The 21,277-nt window shown below is 42.6% G+C and overlaps 1 protein-coding gene across 1 annotated transcript in view; it reads right to left on the bottom strand.

The window, feature by feature from the left end:
- Positions 1 to 1,641: 1,641 nt before the first annotated feature.
- The window catches only part of pgm5 (phosphoglucomutase 5), a 52,134-nt gene continuing 32,498 nt past the window's right edge, over positions 1,642 to 21,277 (bottom strand). The window contains exons 8-11 of the mRNA XM_063186212.1: positions 17,993 to 18,128; positions 17,190 to 17,373; positions 11,747 to 11,884; positions 1,642 to 4,746 (exon numbers count right to left, since the gene is read on the bottom strand). Of these exons, the coding sequence (XP_063042282.1) occupies positions 4,657 to 4,746; positions 11,747 to 11,884; positions 17,190 to 17,373; positions 17,993 to 18,128 (548 nt within the window). The 3' untranslated portion in view covers positions 1,642 to 4,656. The remainder of the gene's footprint in view (positions 4,747 to 11,746; positions 11,885 to 17,189; positions 17,374 to 17,992; positions 18,129 to 21,277) is intronic.

Below are 21,277 nucleotides of genomic sequence, written 5' to 3'. Positions count from 1 at the left end.
GCTCCACTGTGCTACGGTCCCAACGTCACCGGAGACACTGGAGCTCGACTCTCAGGAGTGATGAAACGGGACACTACTTTACTACTTTACTACAAACCACAGGGCACCAGCACAGTCTGTGAGAGCAGTGTAGTGAATTGTAGTGTGATGTGCTCCACTCCGCTACAGCATGACGTATCGTTCAGTGGAGCTGAAGACAGGGCACTTGCACTGGTAGGCAGCACTTAGTCTCTCTCATGTTGGGCATGGGGAAAGACAAAGTACAGCGCACGGTAGCATCCGTAAAAGAAGCGCTGACGTCTGTTGGCTACTTTAGTCCTGTGAGCTTGTTTCTGGCAAAAGTATCCCCAGCGCTGACACAGTAGCATGGAATGCCAGTGCCGTGAGTGTGTTTTAGTAGGTGCTAGAGATATGAAGCAGCAGGCGACACAATGTGGTATGTGTGTGCTGACTGAGGGGGTGTGTTGTGAGGGAGAAAGCTCTGAACTGAAGTGCCAGGAGAGGCATAGTCACATACTGTAGGTAGGCATCCACCATCATGCCCATGACATCACAGTTTACAGCACTGGCCTACGCTTTACTTCACTCAGAAGGTTGCTATGGAGTACTGGAATACTTCTAGAAGCGTCCAGAAATCATGCATCAGGCATGTCAGGTGTAGAAATGGCCATGGGTTGTCTGGGGCGACCCACTGAATGAGTGACGGCTGAAGAAAGCTGAACATTCAACCCACCGCAGTGGCAGTTTTCAGCAGGGGGCGACTTTTAGTTCTCTTATACGTATTAAGTTAATAGTTTTATATCTGAAATGAGTGGTGCATTCAATGCGCCACTCGCCTGAAATTATTTCAAATTTGCTGATGCATCAGACCAGTGGGGGTTTTGCATTCCTGCAAAAGAGTATAGGATTGCCTCCTTTCACCTCAACCTGCCAAAGTACACTCAAGTTATTTTAGGGCTACATAAAAGACCGTCTTTCAATTACAACGCTGGTGCACAGACGCTTTGCACGGATGCTGCACCTGGACTAAGGGTTAAAGTTTAAATAACTACTTAGTGTGGCTTTAATGCAGATAATGTTAGTGAAAGTAACTTACTATCTACCATTGTAGTAAAATACACATGTGAAATGTATTTTACATGTTTTCATGCTATCCTGTAATAGGCATGTGATAAAGTGTTGCGATGTATTGTTGTAACCTTTGCAATAAATGCATAGCTATGGGGCTGTGACTTGCGGCCAACTTTTTGTACCTGAATCTGTGTCGTGCATTTTTCTTTTACAGCCTAGACGTTCCGTCACTGCTTGTAAAGATTAACTTCAATTCAGTCCCTCCGAGACAATATCTCTCAATGAAATCTATAAACAATAAAACGCACAGAGACATTTTGTCCCAGACAGGTGGGTAAAGTGAGATGGTTTTACAACACAATACAAAGTACCATATTAGGGCAGCTAGGCCGTGTCTCTCCACATGATCAAGTGAACTCCACTTCCAGAGTTGGCTTTGATGAAAGGTGTCTGATCTAGATTAAATCACACGATAAAAAGTGGAACACAAGTTGGCACCTTTCATCACCTCCAGAGGTCAAATACAGTGGACCACTAAGTAGCAATAAGTGATGACACAGCACTGGTCGCATTTGATATTACATCATTTCTTGCCTAACAAGCAGCACACGACAGCACACAGACTGATTGTAAGGGTTCAATTTTTTCTATCAAGGAAGTAGAGTTGCTTAAAATTTTTCCACCACAAAGATTAAATAGTCTGCCCCCACTCTAATCAGAACAAGAGAAAAAGACTCCAAGCACACGCACACAAAACAGATTAATCAACTACAGCAAGAGAAGGCAAGCACACATAAAAAGTTTTATTTCCCGCCGACCTTAACAGCTCAGTACTGCTGAGAACAATGTGTTAACCTGTAAAGGTTTCCATGGAATATTGCACTGCGGTCCATGTTGCACTACAACCATTGATGCTCATGCCAGCCTGTGGGCACAATGCCTTCATGTTTGCTTCTTGAAATGTAACTGCTATTGTCATTCAGTGGATGCTGTTGTAATATTCCCCCCACGCCTTTATTACATTAACAACATGGCTGATAAAAAGAAAATAGCATGCACTGCAGCCGTGGTCATTGTGCCACGTGGACTGCAATATTTACTAATTATCACTCCTCTTGCTAAATTAGGCCTACTATAACTATGGTGAGATAAGTAATTTAAGCCCTTTTTTAAACAGAAAACGATAAAGCAATTCACATTTCATATGTAAAAAACTATAATGAATGAAAAAACAACGTATTTCCCGTACCACCAGTCCATGTAGAACAAATGACCTGTAGTCCATGTTATGTATTCTTTAAAACAGTAAAACTGAACTGTGGCCTTAAAATCCTATGAATTATCACTTTTATAAATTATACAATAAAATAACGAACTGGGTTTCACTTTCAACATACAGAAGCAAAAAAATGCATCCCTTTCTGAAGAAAGTGACACAACTGTGCACAGTGTTGGCTGCAAAGCTTTATATATAAAAAGTGTCTGTTATTTAAAGAAAAACCCAAAAAATGATAAAAGTAAAAAATAAGATTGATTGCTTTTCTGCTTCAGTTCGTGTGCCAGGCAGTTTGAACAGGAAACTGTAGGTACTCAAATTGCATATTGGAGAGTTCAAAGGCATTGTAATTTAGCACTGGCATATTGGCCACAATAACGTGCATCAAGGCCTGCTGTAGTACTACCATACATTGAATTTGCTGTCTGCTTGCACTGACCAGTGTAAAACTAACACTATCCATATGTCATCAAAATCAGTGGTCCAATGGTCAAAGCTCTGTCTATACTATACATGAAGGCAATCGGAAAACGCATCTTGGAAACATCCTGTTTATGTTTATGCCCTGAATCTGGCCTCAGTGACGTGGGATGTGCATACTTTTTATTCTAAAGAATTTTACCAGACCAACCAGCTTAAGAAGTTGAAACTACCAACACAACTGAAGAAGAGGATGAAACTTTAACAGATAGTGAGGTGCAACATACCGTACATCTCTTCACTCACAAGACACAAAAACAGAATCCTTTGACAAAGTTCATTCTTAATACTTTGCCCTATGGTGAATAGAAAATACAAGTGGTGTGTAGAAACATTTAAATAAAGACAAGTAATACAAGAAAATGAAGAAGACAATAAAGCTATGCTCCCTTGTATTACTCCACAGGTTATCTTGTATAGTGTTCCGCCCCTGCTGACAACCTCATTGCTTCCGTATTGAAAGTGCTTGCATTAATGTTAAGGCACCTCAAATTCAACAGGCTTCAGAAGAGAAACACAGGCATTTCATTAGAACAGACAGAAATTAAATGACAATCAGTGACGAGCAACCTGGATTAATTTACAGTTTACAATCCAGTGCCACATATTCCAAATGTCCAGTTCTACCTGTTCAATTCAACCAGGTGGACATTCAGCCAGGCAATTTCCTGGTTGAGTTGGACAAGTAAAACCAGGTCATTTGGAATATGTGCAACGGGATAGTAAACTGTAAATGAACTGTAAATGTGGAACTGGATTATAGCTAATTAATCCAGTTTGCCCACCACTGATGATAATGTCGTAGAGTCAAACAAAACAAATACAAACAAAAATATATAAAATAATAAAAATCATATAGGGAGCTCTCTGTTCACACGTTGTGATTCCACATCTCACACAAAGACATCCGAGATCTTGCTACTAAATTAGTGGTTTGAAAAGCTGTCTGTGCTTTGATCAATAAAACCGTTCAGCTATGGCTATATTCCAACACTATGATAAGGACATGATGCACATTGAAACAGTTGCTCAGTGGCAAACAGGCAAATGTCTATCCCCACGGTGGGATAATAAAGGGCATACTTACTTACTTACTGACCTTGTGCTGCAGGCTCACAAGGGTGGTCTATCAGTGCATAGTCTAGAACAAAGTGTGTGCACACTCAACAAGTTTACATTTTGCGTGTTCAAAACGGTGGCCAGGGAAGGAGTTTGGTGACGTCGATGTCAGTGTGAAAGCAACAGCAGTGTGCATAGTGTCCTGGTGTTGCTCTTGATGATGATACTCTACTCTCTAGCACATCGACAGTAAGCTGGAGAGGGGGACGAAGGATGGAGCATGGAGATCTGGAGATAGTGTGTGTGTGTGTGTGTGTGTGTGTGTGTGTGTGTGTGTGTGTGTGTGTGTGTGTGTGTGTGTGTGTGTGTGTGTGTGTGTGTGTGTGTGTGTGTGTGTGTGTGTGTTTTAAGTGTCAAGATGTGGAGAGTGCAGAGAAAGTCTGGGACTCTGTTCTGTATGTGTGGACATCTGACTCGTGGCTTTGGCCCCTGATGAGGAGTGGTAGTCCGAACAATCGGGTGGAGAAGGTTTACCTGACCGTGTGTGTGTGTGTGTGTTTGTGTGTGTGTGTGTGCGTGCATGCGTGCGTGCGGGTGGGATGAGGTGAGGTGAGGAGGTCTCAGGACGATGATGGCCGTCATGCGATGGTCTGTCCAATTGGGGAAAGCTGGAGTGGGTTGGCGTATGGATGGAAAAGGATTTCTGTACGTTCTTGCTCTCCAACTTCGTTGATGGATGTTTTGAGGTGGGAAGTGGTGAGGACGTGGCTTTAGGTGATGATGGTAGGCCCTCGGCGGCCGGTCCGCTCGTGAATGTTGGAGATCTTCAGTGCAATCGCGATGAGAGGGCCCAGCACCACCTGTGAAGTGATTGAGACATTGGCAGGAATTGTTATGACTATGGTTTGCTTTAAAATGTAAATATCTGTTCATGCTACAAAAAAAGTGCATATTGTGGATTGGCTTGGGCACAATTCCTGGTGCTGAACCAAAACATGACGTGTTTTTGTTTTTATCTGTTTCTCTTTGCACACTCCTTTGGATTTCTTTTCTTTTAAGTTCTTTTTATGCTGTTTATTCATTCATTGGCATGATGACGTTTCCAGACATTTCTTCAGATTCATTAACTCAAGTGAATCTGAGGAAGGCCGCAAGTACAAAACATCATTATGCCAATGAATGAATGAACAGCAAAAAAAGAACTTAAAAGACGAAAAATCCAAAGGAGTGTTCAAACTTTAAAAAAAAAAAAGAAAAAAAAAGAAAACCCAAAATGTTCATAGCCTACACAAAGACACAAACAACATCAAAAGGTCAGTCTTCAAAGGGTATCAAAGTCTCTTGAAACAAAATACTGTAAATGCCATAAATACAAACACCACAAAGCAATGGAACAGCAGTAGTGTGTATATGTGTAAACACTTTCAGAAGAATAAACTTGCTTGTTTGGGACATCTGCATAAGAAAGCATGGCAGGAACTGCACAGGACAGAAACACATCAATACTGTATCTGGATTTGCAGGCCAAAACAACCCTTCCCACCACTTACCCTAGTTTCTATAAAGTCATTGACCCCTACATCTTTGTCCACACTAGCAATCAAACCTTGTTACATGATTCATTTATTGTTTTTCTTCAAAAAGATTTGATTGTCCATGCAGGCCTGGTAATCATTGTGTGGCTGTAAACTAGCCATAGATTATCAACCACATAAAGTTGCTATCGACTCACGAGAACAACAACTGATTAAGACATGCCCATTGATGATGTGTAACTGATAATACTCCAGATGGACTGTTTGATAGCATACAAATAAGCTTAATTACATTTTAAATTGTCACCAGTAGTAAGGCTTTGAAAAAGCTGGTGGTTGGTACATCTATGGATGCATTCATGGCACAATGAAAAAATTTACAAAAATTAGTGTCAAAGAAATTCTATGAAAGTCCACAACAACTGTGATTGAGATTCTAGACTGCATGCATGATGCTCTGATGTAAAAATGCATGTTTCTGGGTAACGTGGACAGCAGAGGTCCTGACATACAGTTTAGTAATAGTTTAGAAAGTTAATATGCATGTCTGCAAGGCTTATTAAGGACTGGTGCATATCTTTTTTTCTGCAAGATGACATAGCATATCATTTAGCACATTGCTTTGCAACCACTGTCGGGGAACAATAGTGTGCCATAGAAAATTATAGAATGACCGTACATTGTTTATGTAGGCAATTGGGATTTATTTTCAGTTAACATTTACAATTGGTGGTATGCCTTGGCATTTTTGTCCTCATGCTCAAAAAGGTGTGCCTTGGCTCAAAAAAGGTTGAAAACCACTAACTTTGCATACAGACAGGATATCCCTTCTATCAACTGAATAATAAGCTCTGCACCATGCACCGTATTTATCTAGCCAAACTGCAACCAATACAGGTCATCAATCAGTCTGGCCATGATAATATTGTCAGCCTTTGCCTTTGAGATAAACCACATAACACAGAGATGTTTCATCGAACACTTATCACTGCCACAATGCCAAAGGGACAAAGATGCCAGTATGCCAAGATACCACAATGCCAACTGGACTGACGATGCATGTTTATCTGCAGATAACGCTCCACATTAATTCTACCTAAGGCCAGCCGCACATTGGCTCCGACAGCACTGCGGCGCACTTTCGCTTCCGACATAATTCGGACCCCCCCAAACCCAATTTCACACGAACATAGCATTGTCAAGCTATGTGAAAGTCAATGGGCGGCGTTTCTGAGCTCCGGAGAAATCGTGACCTCCACCCTCTTCGTCGGGAAGCAATTAAGTTTGAGCAGCTCCAACGGCCCTGCTGGGTAGAGGCGTGTTCAAGGCATTGATTCGGTTTAAGCAGAGACATTCTATTGGGACTAAGAAAATGTTTGGTTTAAATTTCGGCACAGTCTGTTCTGTCCTCGACCAGTAGCAAGCCGAGGGAGGCGGGTTAATCAGGCCGTTTGGGAAACTTAATTCGTTATCTTCTTGGTCAGACCCACATCTCGGTGCGAGATTTGAAAGTCAATGATAATCAGGCAAAACATTGGCACCTCAAGACCATCAATCCACCGGGGAATGGCCTGTGTGCCAGATTACCATTCCAGGCCTGATTCATGTATGAGAGGTGCAAGGAGGGGGGCGCGGTGAGGAGGAAGTGGGATGATGACAGACATGGGACCAAAGGTAAGTCAAGGTAAGAAAAACAGAACAGGAACAAGAATAACAACAACAGGAAGGAGGTGACGAGGGGTCTGTAGTCTAACGGCTGAGGTGAAATACAAGTCAAGGACAGGGAACTATAAAAATCACACTCGGGTAAAAACAACACCAAAATGGATGAGATTAAGTCACTCATAAAAACTACAAAGTTTAAAACTTCATATAAAATTGACACTGAGGTAAACAACTCCCAAATAGGTGAGAAGTCCTCTCGTAAGAACTGAGTAGTTTGACTTTTACTGGCCGTGGCGTGACTCCATAAAATCGGTCAGGTGTACTAGTAACATGTGAGTAAACATTATCATTTACAGTACTGTACATAATAATCTTCTAACGTCCATCGTAGCCTCTTACTGTGGATGGGTCCGTCGACGGGCCTATTCACTCTTTGCTCAAAATATTCAACTACATCATAACAACATTGCTATGACATTATAGAGAACCTTAAGTAACAGATTAAGACTTGGTCATTACAATTTTGCTGACAGGTAAAGCCCAACTGGGCAACTCCCATAGTCATTGTGACACAGCACTCCACAACACACAAGTAGACACTGCACATTATGAAATTGCATTCATGCCTCAGCCGTGCAAGGGGGCAGCCCCCAATGGCGCCAGAAAGGGAGCAGTGCGGTGGGACGGTACCTCAGGGTACCTCAGTCATGGAGGAGGATGGGGGAGAGCACTGGTTAATTACTCCCCCCACCAACCTGGTGGGTTGGGAGTCGAACGGCAACCTTTGGGCTACAAGTCTGATGCCCAAACCGCTTACCCATGACTGCCCTATATATAGCATATAGGGAATAGCATAGGCTCTATGCAAAGGGGTTAATGGACTGCATTTATATAGCACCTTTCCACTCCTTCTAGCACTCAAAGCGCTTTATATTGTATGCCTCACATTCACCCATTCACACTCACATTCACACACCGGTGGCCGTGGCTGCCACGCAGGGTACCACCCTGCCACCAGGAGCAACTTGGGGTTAAGTATCTTGCTCAAGGACACACCGATGGAGTCAGGCCGAGCGGGGCTCGAACCTGCAACCTTTGGGTTGCCGAACGGCTCCTCTACCACCGCCCTTAATACTTGCTCTCCGACTCACTTTTGTCCAAATAATTTTAGACCATTAAGGCCTAATGCAAAACATTGGTTTTAATGCAGAACATGTTATGTATTGCATGAAACATTTAAGCCATTAAAACACAGCGTTATACATTTGCTGTTACCAGAATGGCAATGACCGAGTCATAGTGCATTACTAAAGGCCCTCTGTTATGTCATAGTAGAGTAATACTATGGTAATTAACCTTTCCATGACTATTACAGCGTGCCACTGGTGGTACGGCGTGCATTTTGGGGCTACGCTTCTATCTGGGCCGGGACTCCCTGGAGGAAGTGATAATGTATCTCAATTGGACCTTTCCTGATTACAGGACATATGAAATAATAAAATATAAATATAAAATAAATTATTTAAAAAACCGTACACAACCCTCGTCAGACACAAGAGATCTCATTAACCAAGAAGAAAACAAACATTCCTGGGGGTAATTCCCGTGCGATGACCTCTTATTGATAAAACATTCATCTCTATCGCTCATTAATTGAATTGTAATAATACCAGCATTGTAAAGCACTTAACACACCCACATTGGAAAGGTCTATAAATCTACTTGGAGACTACACGAGTTAATACCTACTGTATACTGTAAGGCTATACTCAGAGTTGTTCATCTTTTTTTCCTTACTTAACTTGTGTAAATATCGTGGTAAAGTGGTACTACCGGTATATACACAAAATTTCCGACAAAAATAACCAAGTTAACTTCAGGGTTGCAAGAGAAGTATCACAAATATATAAAGTAAATCAGTAACTGTACACACAAGAATCATAAAACATTGTTATTGTACAGCGATATGTGGAGCCATATAAAGTTTTTTTAGGGCAAATCTAATGAAGGCCACTATGACTTTAAAGGGGAAGTGCGGCATGTTTGAACGCAAGGCCAGGCACGAGACTGATTTATTTATGAAGCACATTCCATGCACTATGCAACTCAATGTGCTTTACGAAGAAGTGTAGCTACACTGAAGTTATATTCCTTTGCCAAACGTGCTCAAGTACTGTCAAATTCCCTTTGAACACAGTATAATTAAAAAAAAGAGTAAGCCTAAGCATGACGGATACTCAATCACTCAAATGTTAGTTGAACAAGTGTAGGTTGTAATTATTACAATTTACTTGAAGATGAAGGCAGAACTGACTGCCTGCCGTTAGGCGAATGTGTAGTGGGCAATGAGTGAAATGGGAATGAACAGGCATGAGGACAGTGAGGTAGTGTTGGTCATTAACCCATTAAGATTGAGAATAGAATCTGTGCAACACATCCTTCCAGTCTGGCTGCAGCATCCACTGTATATGTATTTACCTTAATCAGTGTTGACAATCCTGTTCTTTTTTTTTACAACAAATGTTACCTGTGTGTTATGAAATTTAGCTACAGCGCCGCCAGTTAGTATTGGCACCCCTTACAAAGTGTGCAATATATCCAGAAATAAATGGAAATACACAACTTTTACCATCAGGATCTTTTAATTGGACATTATAAGATTAGAATGGCCAAGTATTTATTTCCAAATGCATTTTGTAATTTCAAGCAAAAACACGAAAAAGGGCATGTCCAAGAATATTGGCACCCCTCCTTCAAGGGTTAATTGCACACTGTTAGACAGCAATGGCAGCCTCCGAAGGTTTTAGTTTTCATCAATGACTCTGTTCTTTCATTTTACAACCAATCCACTGTGCATTTGGATGTGTTCTTTGGGTTTTTGTGTTGCTGGAGTGCACATGATGTTCAACTCAAACCAAGTGTTCTTGCCATGGTTACACATTTTCCTGTACATGATGATACCTGTCATGTCATGATGCCTGTCATGATACCTGTGATACGGTCAAAGCCTCCAATACCTGATGCAACAATGGGGTGACATAACATTATGGATCGGACACCATGCTTGATTTTTTAGTAGGGTGTCCTTTTCCTTAAAGACTTTCTTGCAGAGTATGCAAACATGCTGTTTGTGTGAGTCACTGTGCTATTGTTTCATCTGACCTTAAAAAATTCTTAAAAGGGCTGTGCTATGCCTGTATTTTCTCATACAGCCGTCAGGTGTACCCTGTTATGACTTTTATTAAGCAATGTGGTCTGCCTTGGTCTCCAACCAAAAGGCACTACTTTGTGTAGTGTTTAACACGGGGTGCTTATTGAAAAAAAAACTACCCAAAACAGTTCAAAGTTGACCGTCAGGTCAGTAGATGTTGGTCCCTGTGTTTTTTTCATTATTTTCACCGACTTCCAAATACTTTTATCATAATGTCTTCCCCTACCCCCCACATCCAAGGATGTTCTTTACAGCTCCATGTTTGGCAGATTTCTGAATAACACAACACAGTGTTGAAAATGGTATACCAAGGTCTTTTGAGATGACCTTTCATTATTTGGAGGTCTTGTTTTTGCAAATAATAGTATTTGTGGTGTCCTCAGGCAGCTCCTCTGTCTTCACATTGGTGAAAGACACACAACATGTAACAGGTGGCTATTTAAACACAAATATCATAATTCCTTGCCTAATTCATGTTCTATGGGCAAAAGCAATTAGTCAAAGGTGATTCCCATTTGCGATTTACCATAATTGAGTCAAATTAGGTTTCAACAATGGCATCCAGTAAAGGGTGCCAATACCAGTGATCCCGGGAGCTTTACCGTCTTCATTTTTTTCCCTCTCATAGTTTAGTATTTAATGCTGTTGATCATTTTTATATTTAGTATCAACCACAAGCTATCTATAGAAAAATCATGGTTGACCTTATTATTTGTTGTCTGGAGATATGTCCCATAATGTACTTAAACTTCAAGGGTGCCAACAGTAACTGGCGGCACTGTATGTTGCGAGTCATCTTTTTACCTGTGGCAAGGAGGTAATGTTTTCGGTCTGTTTGTTTGTTTGTTTGTTTGTCTGCTTGTCTGTCAGCAGGATAACTCAAAAACTGATCAACGGATTTGGACGAAACTTTGTGGAGTTGTTGGTAAGAACCCAAGGAACAAGTAATTACATTTTGGTAATTACATCCGGATCACGAACCAGAACCAGGACTTTTTAAAAGATTCTGTCACCATTGGTCTAGATATCTGGATACCTCTAGTGACCACAAATTGAATTGCGGGACAGGGCAAAACATTCCAGTTTCTGAATCCACAAAAAGAAGGCAGAAAAACTTAAAGGAAAATAGGGTGTAACATCAAATGTTCTATCAAGCAGCTTCCTTGGCGGAGGTCGGCGCTCTCTGAGTGCTTCTAGTTTAGGAATGTTATTACTGTGTGTGTGTGTGCGTGTGTACGTGTCTCACGTCTCATGCGAACCCCTGGACAATTGGTGCCGCAAGGCACGCTCCAAAGCTGGTGTGTGTGAACGTGGGAATGTGTGTGTGTATGTGTGCAGTATGTGTATTTTGAAAACGCTTTCAGTCATAGTTGTACTAATTTGCTATATAATATACACAGACGTATGTACATAGTAGTACATACATACATATGTTGTGTTGTATTGTACCTGTGGCTCTCTGTTGTGCCTCTCGGGGTCCCTCTCGTAGCTCTCTGCGTAGATGCGGATGGTGGCCCCCACCCCCACCCCAGTCCCACTCAGCCGGAAGATGATCCTGGACTGGTCCGAGAAGATTATCCTCAGGCCCTGGAGAAGAGGGATTACAACTGATGAAACCAAGAGCATTCAGAGGTGGTAACCTGGCTGGCAATGTTGTCTGTTTGGCGCCACACACAGGTGACTGAAAACACTGCAGGCAGACACACAGACAAACAGACAGACAGAAAATGAAACAAAGACAGAGAGGGGTCATTGAAATATCTGACCCAACAACCTCCTGGTGACCAGATGTTGGCTGGTACCCTGTTTCTCGATAGTGTCGTTGCTAACTAGTTAACAAATTAATTTTTTATTTAAAAAAATATATATTTTAGGGGCTTTTATGCCTTTATTAGACAGGACAGTCAAAGATGGTGACAGGAAGCGAATGGGACAGAGAGACAGGGCAGGATCGGGAAATGACCCTGGCCGGACTCAAACCGGGGTCCCGGTGGGTTGGCATGCAAGTCCAAATGTGGGGGGCTTAGCGCGCTGCGCCACAGTGCCCCCAGTTAGCAACTTAATAAGCTGCCAATGGTAAATTGCATTGCAACCAAGTAAATTGCTAACTTAGTTAGCACCAACACTGTCGAGGAATGGGGTCCAGATCTGTTGGCACAGAGCTTGCCTACGTATTATTAAACTTAATGAAAAAGAATGTTTCAACATTGTTCCAAAAGATATGCACATTTTTAGCCAGTGGAGGGGCAGCATTATGGCCTCAAGTTGCAAGTGTATCAGGTTGAAGACACTGCCCTCTACTGGCATCGTAAGGAACTCAGACTTAACTGGCAGAAATGAGATATAGGTATTGCTGGTGAATACACTCACCGGCCACTTTAATAGGTACACCTTTACAACTGTTCGTTGACGTAATGCATTTATGCATGTAGACATGGTAGAAATGGTTTGATGCAGTTCAAACCGAGAATCAGAATGGAGAAGAAAGGTTATTTAAATGACTTTGAACGTGGCATGGCTGTTGGTGCCAAAAGGGCTTGTTTTGAGTATTTCAGAAAATACTGATCTACTGGGATATTCGCATACAACTATTTCGAGGGTTTACAAAGAATGGTCCAAAAAGGAAAAAAAAACTATATGTAGCAGTTATATGGGCAATAACATCTTGTTGATGGCAGAGGTCAGAGGAGTATGGCCAGACTGGTTTGAGCTGTAAAAAAAGCTGATAAAACAAGAAAACGCCCCTCTCCATACATCCTACTTGTTGCTGTGGAGATGTTTGTCTGGAAGGGCGACAAGTGGACCAGTGGTGGTGTGGTGACTGGTAGTGGTGAGGGTGTTGTTGGTGGCGGTGGATAGGAATTCAGTGGCAGGAATTGAGTGGCATAGCTGTGTAAAGCTCCAGGCCTCCTCTCCAGTCATACCTACGCAGGCACACATTTATGTACTGTAGAGTGACCCCTCTGACTGTCGCTCTCTGTCGCCTGTGGCCAATGGCTGTAGTGCGTGTGTGTGCATGTGTGCATGTGTGCATGTGTGCTTGTGTGTGTGTGTGTGTGTGTGTGTGTGTGTGTGTGTGTGTGTGTGTGTGTGTGTGTGTGTGTGTGTGTGTGTGTGTGTGTGTGTGTGTGTGTGCATGTGTGTCTAACCTCTGAGAAATAGTTGAACCCTGTCTGTGATAAGTAGGTTTAAACTAAGAAGTCTGTGTGTGTGTGTGTGTGTGTGTGTGTGTGTGTGTGTGTGTGTGCGTGCGTGCGTGCATGCGTGCGTGCGTGCAGTCATGTGTTAAACTTATAAAATAAATATTTGAGTTCTATCTGTGATTGGTGGGACTGTTCCGACAGAGAATGTGTGTCTCTTTCTGTGTGTGTGTGTGTGTGTGTGTGTGTGTGTGTGTGTGTGTGTGTGTGTGTGTGTGTGTGTGTGTGTGTGTGTGTGTGTGTGTGTGTGTGTGTGTGTGTGTGTGTGTGTGTGTGTGTGTGTGTGTGTGTGTGTGTGTGTGTCTGTCTCTTTCTCTGACTCAGAGTATGTGTATGAATTTCTGTCTTCTGTGCCAGTGTGTCTATGTGTGTGTGCGTTTCTGTCTTCTGTGTGAGTGTGTGTATGTGTGCGTGTGTGTCTTTCCGTCTCTATGCATGTTTCTCTGCATGTCTCTCTGCTCTGATCTCTGTGTCTGTGTGTGTGTGTGTGGGGGGGGGGGGCTGCACGTGTGGGAACAGCTGATACCCTCTTGCACATGGGGCCCTGGCTGGTGCCACTGACAGTTGCGGAAGAGACGGCCCAGCAGCTGAAACAACTCTGGCGCGCGCGGAATGTCTGAGCAGCGCTACTGTGATAACAGGCACAAGGACAGACGGGCCGTGATGGATGGAGAGGGACTAGCTACAGAGAGTAGAGTAGAGTAGAGCAGGGGTTCCCAACCTTTGTCAACTTGGGGCCCACTTGGACATTTTCACAAATGTTTGGGGACCACATCCGACCCAGTGAACAATACAACTCAAAATAAATAGTCAACAGCAACACAGTAACAGATATTATTTAGATTTTTAAAAAATTATTTCAGGGCCCACTTGGTATAACCTTCGCGGCCCACAGTTTGAGAATCACTGGAATAGTGTGTTCTCCATAACTTTGCTGTGTGTACAGCAAGAGTGACCTACGCTACCTGAGCGATGGAAGTTGTTATTTCTCTATGGAGGGTAGGCCAATAAAGCTACCAAAGTGAATTCGCTGGCAGTGAAGCGACCTGAGCGACCAGTGCAAATTTCAGCTATTAAAGTCAAACTAATTATGGTAATGAGCGTGTTTTGTCGAAAAGCAATTGGAATGTTCATATCGCCAAATGTCCCAGGCTTTCAAGACAGAGCCGTTATGTGATTAGCTTACTCAAACATGTCAATGTCACGTTCTGAGTGAATAAGGCCAATTCATGTCGACACTTCTTCAGCAACCTCAGTTACTCGGGTCGTGTAGGTCGTTTCTGGTGTACATGCAGCTTAACGACTCAATTATTCTCTTCATATAGAGGTTTAAGAATCCCAGGCTTGCTATTCTTTGACATACAGTAAAGCGTAGATTTAACATCCATGGAGTTCAATTTAACACCCTTGAAAGCTGATCCTACTTTACAATATTGTTGACGCAAAAAAACCCAATAGAATCAGTGTAGGTTACACTGTGACAGTTTTTGGTCACAAGGTTTTACGGCAATAACAGTGGTATCTAATCAACAGCTCATTCTTGACAGTTTCAAACTATGCAGTGTATTTACAGTATTAAATTCCATCATATCAAATGACATTGAATATTCAACTCTTCAACTCTTTGTCTTTTTGACTCTCTCCCGTTCTCTGTATGCCTTTAAACATTCCTGGTAACCACATAGTGGCCAGCTGAGAAAACCTCAAAGACCAGGGTGTGAAGAAAGGAAAGAGAGATGATAGGGGGGCGGAAAAGAGAACGAGAGCGGGGGATTAGATAGATGGCAGAGGCCGATGGAACAGAGGAGGGGGGTCATCTGGAGTGTTCCATTTAAACATGGCAGGGTCGGTCTGTCTTACCACCAGGGAGAAGTTTCTAGACCTCTTCTCTGTCTCTGTCTCTGTCTCTGTCTCTGTCTCTGTCTCTGTCTCTCTCTCTCTCTCTCTCTCTCTCTCTCTCTCTCTCTCTCTCTCTCTCTCTCTCACACACTCACACACACTCACACACACACACACTCTCTCTCTCTCTCTCTCTCTCTCTCTCTCTCTCTCTCTCTCTCTCTCTCTCTCTCTCTCTCTCTCTCTCTCTCTCTCTCTCTCTGCATACATGTACTGTATATGTGTGTTTACATTCTTCAGAAGGGGGACTAAGGTAATTTACATTAGCTTCAAGGTGGTGGGCCAACTGTTTGATGTCAATCCATGTTAAGTAGGCCTACTCATAGATATATCTTGGGATGTCCACACTGAAGATGAACTAACACAACACAGTGTTTTACCCCTGATTTTTCCTCTGGTGTCTACACTTTATTACCTATGCATTTGGGTGTTTGGATAAGAGGACCTGAACAAACAAAGCTTTTGTGCAGAGAGATTAATTAAATTGACCCTGCAGGATTCTACCTCGAACCACACAACCATGTGACAAGGAAGCTAAGAGCACTAACACCATAGGGAAAGCCAGAAAACTTAAAATGGATGGACTCAGTCCAAAACACATGCTAACATTACTTAAAAACACATACTTCATTAAGAGTCAATTAAACTTACACTAGACCCCTCTGATTGGGTGGGCCTCAGCTACAACAATGTCTAACAAAAACACTCTCTTGTCCTTCATAAATCACCAAATTGATCTCAGACAATCTGTTAACCGAAACAAAACTCAAAAGACTCAAAAAGTGCTCAAATTCACGGTGGGTCAAGATTTAAATCTAGAACAAAGTTGTGAGTCAAATTAAATATTTATTGAAAAAGGTCTTAAATCGAGGCAAAATTCACATAATGTAGAACTTTAACTGACAATTATTGATGCCCTTATGAGTGCTGTTACACTAGCCAGGGCCCACCCATATTTCAGTCAAGCACAACATTTTGTGTCCAATTCATACAGCTATGTTAAATGTGGTGTATGTGGGCCAACTGTAATAAATACAGAAACTTGCAGGTCAGATAACACCTGGGGGCTGATTTGACCTGCGCTGCGGGTTGAGTTTGACATCCTTGCTTGGGTATGTGTATGTGTCCACTTTATAAGACATAGTAAGTCAAATTTGTAAGGCAGGCCACCCACCCTTTTTCACTGATAAAATCTCGAAGCCATTCCCTGACTTTTTCATGGCCAAAATAAAATTTTCCATAGCTTGACGGCACCTTGCCTGTCCATGTAAAAATGTGCACACTTTTGTTGCCTGCTAGACCTGCTGGTGCCCATGTTTGGAAAGAGTCATGATGGCATAATGAAAAATTCATAAAACGTTACAGCTGCGTTAAACAAGATACCAAAATACCACAACTTTCATTTAATTTACATTTTCAATCTTCATTATTTTCCCCAGGACCTCCATGACTGTAGAAACCCTGTATGGCATCTTTCACCTCGTTCCAGGACACCGCTGCATCTTCACCAAGCAACTATACAATTTCAACTTTGCATCATATGAGGACAGTGTGTGGAAGATTTGCTTTCGCTTTTGCTTGACAGACAGAAAACTGAGAGACAGAACCACCGACAGACATACAGACACAGACGCAGACACAGACACAGACACACACAAACACGCACACGCACACGCACACACACAGGAAACTGAGACAGAAACACGCACACGCGCACGCACACGCGCACACACACACACACGCACGCACGCACGCACGCACGCACGCACGCACGCGCATGCACACACACACACCTGGTTGCGGGCCACGGTGCCATCGGTGGGGTCGGTGTATTCAAAGTTGTCGGTCTTGTCCACGGCATAGACGTTGTTCCCCACGGCGAACTTCTGGCTGCAAAAGGCCTTGTCTGAGATGGTGGCCTCCAGTTCCTTCATCAGGTAGAAGGCAGCACGGGGATCGATGGCCTCATAATCAAACCTGTAACAAATACGGATGATTCACAAGCAATGTTCCCCTCATGATCAAACCTACAGTATATTACATTGTGATTATTCACAAGCAATGTCGATTTCCCCTTTGTAATCAAATCTGTAATGCATAGAGATCATTCATAAGCCATGTTGATTTCCCCTTCCTAATCAAAACTATATTACATAGTAATTATTCATAGGCAATATTGATTCCACCCTCATACCAAACCAATCAAACCAACAGTATATTACATAGAGATTATTCATAAGCAATGTTAATTTGCCATTGGAAAAAATGACGTACCTGACCATAGAACGAACGCATAATACTAATTAGTTATATACAATCTATGATCCAGAGCCACAGACATTTTGTAGGGCTATTTACGTTTGCATTCTTGCATTTCTCCAGTGGAAAAAAAAGAGTAGAACATTTACCGGACCTACTAGGCTTACTATGACACAGCATGGTGCAGAGTGACATACCAAACACCAGTGAGAGTAATGGGAGCATGTTTCTCTGTTATCAATAGTTCTTGGTTGGAATGTCCAGTCACTGCCACGTAAAAAAAAGTGTCATCTACAGATGTAAATGTGACTGGGGCTTGAAGCATTGCAGGACTCACCGACAGAAGTAGTTGCGTCCCATTTTGGCCCAGTGTTCCCTGACAATCTCTTCCACACCCTGCTTACGAGCGGCCATGATGGAGAGCCAGACCAGCACCGTCCACAGGCCATCCTTCTCCCGGATGTGGTCCGAGCCTGCGGAGAAACAAGGCATTACATTACATGACATTAAACTTAGCTGATGCTTTCGTCCAAAGCGACATACAGTTGTTTAAAAGCATTGGTTATGGTCCCTGTAGGCAGTATGTGGTAAGGTGCCTTGCTGAAGTGCATCTCAGCCATGGGGTGTGGTAGGGAGTAGAAGGGTGGGATTTGAACCTGCAACCTTTTGATCTAAAGTCCATGACCTTAACCATTACACCACGGCTGCCCCCAACAAGGCAACTAATGGGCAACCGGGATTCATTAGTCACTACAATCCAGTGCCACATATTCCAAAATGACCTAGTTTTACCTGTCCAGTTCAAGCAGGTGATCATTCAATCAGTCAATAGCCTAGTTTAATTGGACAGGTAAACATCAGGTCATGTGGAATATGTGGAAGAAAATTCTTACTAATCAACCCAGGTTGCCCATCACTGGCAGACAGGCAGTTCAGGGGGCTCTCCAGCCCACTGGGCTAAGGTGCCATACGATAAAGCAGAGGACCCAGGTTAAAATCAGACCCAAGTTCGTTTGTCGGACTTTCCTGAGCTCTCCCTCTATCTCTCACTCATTTCATGTCACTCTCTCACGCTGTCCTAAAAGAATAAAATCAAAAAAGCCCTAACATATCGGACACAGAAAGGCAGTTCAATGAGTTTGACAACACCAAAAGAACAACATGTAAAGACATTCTAGAATAAAATACGTATAACTGTTACTAGCGAAGTAAGGCAAATAAAAGTCATGTTCAATGAAAGAGAAAGAAAAGCAGAAAGCATCTGGTTAAGATAAGGCACTCGATGATAAACAAAAGGAATAGCAGGGATCTGCGAAAAGGAAAACCACATCCACTTCACAAAGCTCAAGCAAAAATACATTTTATTGCAGATACACTCAGTGCCAATACACAATGGCCTATAACTGAAAGCATGCCTAAACCACTGTTTGTTGCAGCTTCACACTGATCTGGTTTTTGACCTCGGTTTTGTTTAATATTCATGGATCACAGAGTCTGCTTGCAATTAACAAATGTCAAATGTGCCCAAAGGAAGGAGAAAGACAGAAACAGCACAAGAGAAAGGGAGACACGGAGCAACATGGAACTCTCAACCTTCAAGAGGCATGTGAAGACGTCTCTCTTCCAAGAACGTTTCCCTTCATGACAAATGAATCCTACTTACTGTACCTCACCTTTACAAATGTTATATTGTTATCCCCATGTACTCTGCATTCTCCCTATACATTGTACGTTGTTTATATATTTATATCCTCTGTTGTGAGTCACTTTGGATAAAAATGCTAATATAATGAAATGGCACAACTTGGAAAAACGTCTTTCTCTTCAAGTAAGAGTGCTGAATTACACAGATGGTCCACAAAACATCTGTAGATATAAACTTCTAGTTTCTCCTCGTGTCTCCTTTGCCATGTAGTGATGGGCTGACCATAATTAGGGTTGTCTGTGCACTTTGATCATCATGCAATGCCTCACTTTTTGGGGTAGGGGTGGGAGCCCCAACTCCGAAAGCAGGGGTGTCAAAATAGGTGGATAAAGTGGCATTGAGTCACCAATGAGTCACCTACATATTGGGAGGTGGGGGTGGGGAGGTCCACAGGGCCCAGAATTGGGTCCTATACCCCTGCCCAGAAGGTGTGGGTCCCAGTCCCATCAGAGCAGTGCTACTGCCCTTCACTACACATGTAATTCAGGAGAGGTTATGTGAACAGGAGACAACACTCTACTTAACGTGGTTAACCCAATAAGACACTGTTATAAATTATCCGTCACCTGAATGGCAATGACCAAGTAGTAATGCATTTGCCAAGGCCCTATGTAATGTCATAGTGGTGTAGTACTATGGTAGTAAAGTCCAATGATGGAACGGAGTGCATTATGGGGCTATGAGGTTCACTCAGTGACACTGACAGGTTTGTGTAATTATGTTACATTTTAATATCGAAACAACTGCTAGTGATTACAGTTCTTTAAAAGGCCTTTCCCCTTAAAAGGGAGTAGATGCTGTTATGTAGTTCTCCATGACACCAACTGGGTCTTTCTGAAGGGAACGGCCCTTCAAACCACAAAACAATCTCACAGCAGCAGCAGCAGCAGCAGCAGGACCACTGTTGATCACCCTCCAGCAGCTAAGCAGTCACACAGACACACACACACCATGTTTGGTATTGAGAGGCAATATTACATAAGGGACCTCCATAAATTACAGCTTTTCAGTCAGGTCAGCTTAAGCCTCAACAACAACAACAACCCTGATGAGAGGGGGGAAAGTAGATTCACACAGTTCACATTGTAATGACCTCTTCAGCTACACAGTAAACATGCAGTGTTGTTTTAACACGTAGAGTTGATTTAGCATCTTCTAGAAGAGGGGTAGCAAACCTTTTCAGTCCAGGGGCCACGTGCTGTACTATGAACACAAACCAGGATTTCCCCCTGCACTTCAGGCCTATCATGAAGATGGCCACCTTTACAACAGACCCCACCTTCCCCTGAAAGTAGAACTTCATTGTATTCCAAATATCTTTTATAACATATCCTCATAAAACATGTCATATTTCATGTGAAACGGCATAACATTAAAATGATGTCGGGCCGGATAACAAATAAATTTGTATTTGGTCCCAGAGTACTCCCCATGTGTTGAATTAACACTGCCATTTTTTGTACTGTTCTGCCACCTCACAATATTACAACTGCTTAAAAGGCATCGAGCAGGATACTCACTTCACATACTTCCAGTTGGAGATAACGGCTGAGGGAGTTTATACTGTCATCCGGCCATAAGAGAGAGAGAGAGAGAGAGAGAGAGAGAGAGAGAGAGAGAGAGAGAGAGAGAGAGGGAGAGAGAGATTCCCTCCCTCTCTCTCCTCCTTCCAAGGCCTTATCACTCCCCCCAGTTCAACTAATCTTACGGCACAATGTCATGCTAGCTGGACCTCATCAGAATCCAATGAGCACCACACATTGCAGTGCGTCCCACACTTTCAATATATGAACACATAGTAAAAATGTCATAATTAAGTAAAGTAAAATAGGTATAAGGCAATAAAAACATAGGCCTATAATATTTTGCATGAAAAAGAAAAAGAAAAAGCAACGGACCCTGATTGGATGGACTTGT

This window comes from Engraulis encrasicolus, chromosome 21 (assembly GCF_034702125.1).
Source record: "Engraulis encrasicolus isolate BLACKSEA-1 chromosome 21, IST_EnEncr_1.0, whole genome shotgun sequence".
NCBI lineage: Eukaryota > Metazoa > Chordata > Actinopteri > Clupeiformes > Engraulidae > Engraulis > Engraulis encrasicolus.
Note: the sequence above shows the minus strand (reverse complement) of the source record. Positions and strands in the feature narration are given on the sequence as shown.